Genomic DNA, 7,479 nt, shown 5'->3' with positions numbered 1-7,479 from the left:
TAGGTGTGATCTATCATGAGGTCTCCTGTGTGTGTGTGTGTGTGTGTGTGTGTGTGTGTGTGTGTGAGAGAGAGAGAAAGAGAACACAGTGTTACTAATCAACAGCACATTTCACAACACACACACACACATAGGTGTAATCTATCATGATGTCACCTGTTTGTGTGTGTGTGTGTGAGAGAGAAAGAGAACACAGTGTTACTAATCAACAGCACATTTCACAACACACACACACACATAGGTGTAATCTATCATGATGTCACCTGTTTGTGTGTGTGTGTGTGTGTGAGAGAGAGAAAGAGAACACAGTGTTACTAATCAACAGCACATTTCACAACACATCTTTTGTTTAACAGGAGAAATAACAGTTTATTGGTTTCATTGATATTGAATAGGCCATAATATTGCAAAGTGCACTAAAGTGTTCAAGTTCCTAAACGCAGAACAAAGGCTGAAATGTTGTGTTTGGTTCCTGTTTCTTTATCTCCACATTACGTCACACTGTCTTTCGTGTGAGCACCACTGATCTTATTAACTTTGAAATTAAAACTGTTTGTAAGAGCAAGAACTCAACATGACATTTTATGTCTCCATATCTTCATTACTTTGTGTGACATAGGTTGAAAGTAATGTTTTAAGACTGGACACAGCGACTGGTAGTGTTGTGCATGAAATGGCCTTTTTTATGATGCTGACAACACACTCACCAAACACCTCAGTGGGGTTGAGTAGCTCCAGGAGTCTCCCACCTCTCTTAGTTTCATATGAAGCAAATCCACCATCTGAGTTTCTCAAGCTCAGAAGCTAGAGGGAAACGATGGACATGATGAAAAAGCTGCAGGACTTCAGTACCAACTTTTCAGTAGCACAAGTGTATAAAGGGGCCTTGTTTTCTTCAGTTTGGACTGTAGTCTGGTTTGGTACAGACTGTGTAAAGATATAGGGTATAAGAAATTAATGAGCTTGAGAGGAGCCAGTAGATGAATTGTGTTACATTTCCACAGCAGCAGCTTAGCCATTTGTCTGTGTTCAGTGAACTTAAATTACATGCTTACTGTATGCATGAGATGTATCTATTGTCTCACCAAACGTTTGGAAAGAAAGGGCATAACATTAATGTTGAAAGATTTCTTTAAACCTCAGTGTCATCAGAATGGAGGATCTAGGGCTGAAGGTGAAATGCAGAAAGATGACAGTGGTAAGCAGTATTTCTCAGCTTAGCATACCAAAAGAGACTCGGGGCACACTGGTATATTAAACTTCTAAAAAGGTAAACCAGTCTTCTGTTGATTTGCCATCTGTTTACTCACCACGTCGACAGCATCGTACAGCTTCTCAGAGGTGACATGCTGGCTGATGGAAGGGCAAAGCTCCTGCAACAGCATCACTGATTTCAGGCCTTCTGCTGTGCAGTCAGACACGATCCAGCCACAGTCTCGGGTACTGAAGGGGAAGCCTCCCTCAAAAAAACAAAATAAAAAAACCCCAGACATACAGTACACAGCATGTACATTACTTTTTCATGAGTCATTTTTACCTCCCTACAATTACCAAATGCATTTGAGTTTTTTATTAAGTACTGGAAAGATGCTCTTCTATGATATTTGTTTTACCTTGTTCATCTGTCTGTAGTACTTCTGGTATTCAGGAGGATTCTCGGCTATCTGTTAGAGTGGAAAACCTAGTCAGCCATAAATGGTCACTGAATACAGTGAATAATAACTGTGGATATATTACACTGGTCTGACACACCTGAAGGGCTTTGGTAGTGAGAAATAAGCAACTTTAAACTTACAGAATATTAGGAGATGCTTTATTCCTGCTCATTTATGAAAAGTTTGTTTCTAGAACACGTTATGAATGTTTTCATAATTAAACATGTGGAATGTCTGTAAGGTGCTGGATGAGTTTTGGGGGGTAGTATAGTTGTCATAGGTGGGTACCTGCGTGATTCTGAGAAACTGATGGGCATCTTGGAGGCACTTGGCCAGTCTGGGGTTATTCTGGGCTCCTGCCTGAAAGAACCCAACAAACAACTTATTATACTTTACTGTATTTTTGTAGAACTTGTCTGTTCCACAGCCCAGGTGAAGGAATGACAATTTTTGGTGTCTGCTGGGAATATGTAGAGCACCTCAGGGGTCAATACTGGGTTCACTGCTGTTCAGGCAGCTGGCATGTGCAACTTCTAAACCACATGGTTCAAAAACAAAATGTTACTGTAGTTACTCTGATGACACACAGTTATATCATTTCTTGTCCCATGGAGATGTAAGCCCTGTTAAATCACTGGTTGAATACATCACAGCCAGAGTCGAATTTGATGATGAAACCTGTTCTTATTTTTATTTTATTTTTTGTGATGCCTGCTTGCATTAACCATAACAAAAGTACGAGTCCCCAGGTTTGCAATACCTCAAGAAAAGCCTGTACAGCAAAGCTAGTATCCCAGAGTTGAGATCCATTGGTCCCCTGTGTGGAACAAAAAGGACAAACTAGTCAAATGTGGAGTGAAACATAAGGATTAAGTTTCATTTGAATTCAGTGAGAGCTCTCATGTTTTTTGCAGTGCTAAAATAATTTGTTTTAAAGTATTTTTAAAGACCTCCTTCCATTTTTCACCACTTCTTTGCACTTTAACTGGCTTCTTTCAGTATGAAAAAAGCATTTCCACTTTGAGCTCCTCAACTGTTTCTGAAAACATGTCTTTAGTGTAAGACACCCTTATGACTTCGAAACTTGAAGTCATAAGCTTCAAACTACAGTTACATCTGAATGTGTGGACACTCTGAATCAACACTGTACAAAGCAGAAGAAAGCCAGTTCTCACCTGCATTTTCATGCCATCCAATCCCAACCTGGAACACAGAGAACATAGTTTATCCGTTCTAAACTTTTTGTGCATCTTTGGTTAAAGAGCTATCACCACCAATATCCACATTATAATACAAATGTCCAGTGTAGTGCAATATTCAGTACAACTGCTTCACAAGAGTTGTTCCTGAACACCTAACTGACCAATGACTGCTTTGGCATTTGTTTTGTTGACAAGTTGTTGGAGACTGACTGACTGACCAGAGGTAGTCCGGGATCCTGGACACGTGCTCCTGAAAGGCTGGAGAAGAGGGACCATCCACATACCAACGAATCAGCATATTTATAGTCTTAGAGATCTGAGGAGAAAGACCAATAATTCATGTTCACACAAACTCCTGTCTTTCTGTACTACTGGGTTTTTTTGCATTTACAGTATTTGACAGTTGACAGTTTAGAGAGAGCCAGGAAACAAGGGCAGCAACGAAGGGGTGTGATGTGATGCAAGCATAACTTTTCATAGTCCTATTTTCAATATGATTATTTAACAACCAATGAAAATAAGTTAAATCCATCCATCCGTTACCTATCCACTGCTAACACTGAGCGAGAGGCGGGGTCCACCCTGGACAGGTTGCCAGTCTATCTACCAAGTAAGTGTTTTTTGTATGTGCTATGTTAAATTTTTCACATCACATCTTGTCTGATTGGAAATGTGCTGTACGGAAGAGTATTAGGGCCACTGCTTTTTTTTTTTTTAATTCTGACTTTAATCTCAGAATTCTGAGATTAAAGTCAGAATTCTCAGTTTAAAGTCAGAATTCTGACTTTATTCTCAGAATTCTGAGTTTATTCTCAGAATTCTGACTTGGACCCTGTATACCACCTCCCCCCACCCGCTCTAGCACCCGGCACGGCCCATCCCAATGGCTGTCCAGTTTCGGGCAACGTCCTTTTTTCCGTTTGGGTGCATAGACCCAAACTAGCTCATCTGGTTGGAAGTCTCTGCCTTTATTCCTCACATCATAGTTCCATTTTTGTCGCATACCAGCCTTCTCCAGTTGATCTCTAGCGAAAGCATGGGCTGTCTCCAGACGGTCCTGTAATTTCCTGGCATACTCTGGCCCAGGTAAATCCTCTCCATTGTTTGGTGGCCAACCGATTGCCAGTTCCGCCGGGGTACAGATCTCTCTGGCCAGCATCAGTAGAGCAGGGGTACAGTTTGTGGAGCTCTGAACAGCTGAACGATAGGCCATTAAGACAAGGGGAATGTGCTTATCCCAATCACTTTGGTGAGCAGCGGTGAGGATAGCCAACTGCTGCTGCATGGTGCGGTTAAAACGTTCCACTAAACCATCACTCTGCGGATGCAAAGGTGTGGTGCGTGTTTTCTGCACATTTAACCGCTGACACAGGGCCGCAAACACTCTGGACTCAAAGTTCCTGCCCTGGTCACTGTGGAGGACGTCCGGTGTTCCAAAACGGCTGAACATGCCCTCCAGCAAAGCATCTGCCACTGTTTCTGCCTCTTGATCTGGCAGAGCATAAGCTTCTGGCCATTTCGTGAAATAGTCCATTGCACACAACACATATTTATTCCCTCGATCTGTCACCGGGAAGGGTCCCATAATGTCCACCGCTACTCTCTCCATGGGTGCTCCAACAGCTTGTTGTTGCAGGGGCGCGTGCGACTGGTCGAGAGGTCCTTTATATGCTCGTCACAACGCCGGCAGAAATCATCCACGTCACGGCGATGCTGGCCCCAGTAAAATCCCTGCCGCAGGCGACGGAGGGGCGTAGAGCTCCCAAAGTGGCCTACACCTGCACCCCCGTGGCATGCCCTCAGCACGGCTTCTCTTAGTGCTTTAGGCACCACAACTTGCCACCTCTCCTCCCCCATGGCAGGCTCCTTCCAAGCCCGCTGCAGAACCCCGTCCACCATGCGCAGCATGCTGAACTTACTCCATAAACCCTTTGTGGCCATGGACAGTCCCGCCACTTCCTCCCAGGGTGGTTTCACCCCACCCTGCACCCACAGCCGCACAGGATTGAAGTCCTTATCCTTCTCCTGCTGTGATGCCCAGTCCGCAGCACCCACCACATCTAGCGAGCAGCACGAAGGCCCAGCGACAGTTGACTCCCCCCTGAGCTCCTCCTCCTTGGCGTCCCTCCGATCACAGTAGGTACAGCCGGCAGCTGCACAGGGACGCCGGGACAGGGCATCCGCATTAGCATGTTGGGCCCCAGGGCGATGCACAACATTGAAGTGGAAAGACTGCAGCTCCTCCAACCACCGTGCCACCTGACCTTCGGGTTCCCTAAATGACATCAACCACTGTAGTGCAGAATGGTCAGTCCTGATGGTGAAAGGTACGCCGCACAAGTAGTATTTGAAGTGCCGGACAGCCAACACAACAGCCAAGAGTTCACGCCTTGTCACACAGTAGCGCCTTTCACTCCTGTTAAAGACACGACTGAAATAAGCCACCACACGCTCACCCCCCGGGCCCACTTGTGCCAGCACTGCACCCATGCCCACATCACTGGCGTCTGTGTCCAGCGTGAATGGTAATGCGGGATCTGGGGGGTTGAGAACGAGGGCACTTATAAGTGCCTGCTTCAGGGTGACAAATGCGTTTTGGCAATCTGGTGCCCACAGGAAAGGCTGTTTGTTCTGTAGGAGACGGAAAAGGGGTGCACCAATGCAGGAAAACCCCTTGACAAACCTCCTGTAATAAGAGGCCAGTCCCAAAAAGCTTTTGAGTTGTTTCTGGTTACCTGGGACCAGCCAGTCTCTGATAGCCAGGATTTTCTCTTGGAGTGTGCTGATGCCCTCCCCGTTCACCTTGTAACCCAGGAACTCTACCGCTCGCTGCATAAAATGACACTTGTCTGGGTGCAGCTTTAGTCCTGCGGCTTTAATCCTTCCCAGCACCAGTCGCAGCTAGTGCAATGCAGCCTGAAAGGATCCCCCATGGACAAGGACATCATCCAGATACACTAGACACTCCTGGCGCAGGACATTGGCCAGAACACAGTCCATCAGTCTTTCAAATGTCCCTGGGGCATTGCACAGACCAAAACTCAAAACTTTAAATTGCCAGTGCCCCCTGCTGGTACTGAATGCAGTTTTTGGTCTCAACTCCGGGTCAAGGGGGACCTGCCAGTAGCCGCTGCGCAGATCAAGTGACGAGAACCATGATGACCAGCCTGACACCAAATCCAGCGTCTCATCGACTCTGGGGAGGGGGTAACAGTCCTTTGTCGTCACTTTGTTTAAGGGCCTGTAATCCACACAGAACCTCCATCTGGAACTTTTCTTCCTTGGCACCATGACCACTGCTCATGACCAAGGGTTGTCTGATGGTACAATTATTCCTGCTTCCAGCATAGCGCAGACCTCCCTATCCGCAGCTTCCTGCCTCACCATGGGCAGCCGGTGGGGGCGAACTTTGATGGGCCTCACCTCCCCGGTATCGATGTGATGCTCAACTAGATGCGTGAGGCCAACCTCATTATCATTGAGGGCAAATATGTCCTGAAATTCCCACAGGACCTGCCACAATTCTGCCCACTGCTGAGCACTCAGCCCATCACAGTTCTTTTCCCAGATATCCCGGATAGCCTCCATCTGGTCCCCCCGCACGTCCTCCAGCTGATGTTGGGATGGTATCGGGTCACTTGAGGAGGGGGCTGGGCTGGGCTGGGCTGTCTCAGCCTGAGTGCTATCGATTTCCGAGAGTGCAGCTGTGCAGGAGGCTACCGCCGGAAAACACTGTTGGCTGCAGGGTGGAATTAATTGGATAACTTGCCCCCCTGGGAGAGCGAGACTACCTGACCCCAGGTCCAGAACACACCCTATAAACCTCATAAAGTCCAGCCCCAGGACGCACGGATCTGTCACATCAGCCACCCAGGCAGGAAAAGTCACAGATAAACCACCAACAGTGAAAACAAAAGTCCCTCTACCTCTCATTGCAGCCGTCTGTCCAGTCACTGTCCGCAATGTCACTGAGGTCGGCTCCAAAACGGGGGCATGAAACACTCCTGCCCAGCACCGGAACATGGCAACGATAACCCAGCTCTGTCCAGCCTACAGTCTCCACAGTATCGGCGTGCAGGGCGGCAACACGGTGCTCCTCCCTCAGGAAATGCGGCTCCCAGTGAGTGGCAGATGGGGGCTGTGATACCCGGGTTACACGGGCCCTCTCTCGTTTCCCTGCTGCTCCTTAGCCTTCGGACAGCGACGCAGGATGTGGCCCGCCTGACCACAACCCCAGCAGGAGGCTGGAGGCTCGCGCCGTGTATCACGCTCCCTGGGACCCACTGACAGATTTCTTATCGCCTGCACCAGCTCCTCCGCCCATGCTGGTTTCGCCTCCTGCGTCACCACAGCAACAGAAGCCAATGCCCCCTGGGATGTGGATTGTCCCGCGTCACCAGTGGCAACCTCTCTCTCCAAGGCTAATGCCAGTGCCCCTCCCAGAGTCACAGGATGCGCGAGCTGCACATGCAGGCGTAGGTCAACAGGAGTCAGGGCATGGAAGAACTGGTCACAGATTAGCTCACTCTGAGTCCCACCTGGCAAACTGGCATATGCACGCCTGCCCAAGCTCTCAATGTCATGTGCCAGGGTACGGAGTGATTCACCCGGCTGTCTGACCC

General features: G+C 47.9%; 1 protein-coding gene across 2 annotated transcripts in view; it reads right to left on the bottom strand.

The window, feature by feature from the left end:
• lss (lanosterol synthase (2,3-oxidosqualene-lanosterol cyclase)) overlaps positions 1-7,479 on the bottom strand; it is a 21,741-nt gene that overhangs the window by 4,072 nt on the left and 10,190 nt on the right. The window contains exons 10-16 of one of the 2 annotated variants that reach the window (XM_020621645.1): positions 3,019-3,173; positions 2,831-2,858; positions 2,416-2,472; positions 1,944-2,015; positions 1,614-1,664; positions 1,311-1,460; positions 708-804 (exon numbers count right to left, since the gene is read on the bottom strand). In XM_020621645.1, the coding sequence (XP_020477301.1) occupies positions 708-804; positions 1,311-1,460; positions 1,614-1,664; positions 1,944-2,015; positions 2,416-2,472; positions 2,831-2,858; positions 3,019-3,173 (610 nt within the window). The remainder of the gene's footprint in view (positions 1-707; positions 805-1,310; positions 1,461-1,613; positions 1,665-1,943; positions 2,016-2,415; positions 2,473-2,830; positions 2,859-3,018; positions 3,174-7,479) is intronic. The other variant, XM_020621646.1, reaches the window with a different exon arrangement.

This window comes from Monopterus albus, unplaced genomic scaffold (genome assembly GCF_001952655.1).
Source record: "Monopterus albus unplaced genomic scaffold, M_albus_1.0 scaffold263.1, whole genome shotgun sequence".
NCBI lineage: Eukaryota > Metazoa > Chordata > Actinopteri > Synbranchiformes > Synbranchidae > Monopterus > Monopterus albus.
The sequence above is the reverse complement of the archived record's forward strand: the minus strand, read 5'-3'. Positions and strand labels throughout refer to the sequence as shown.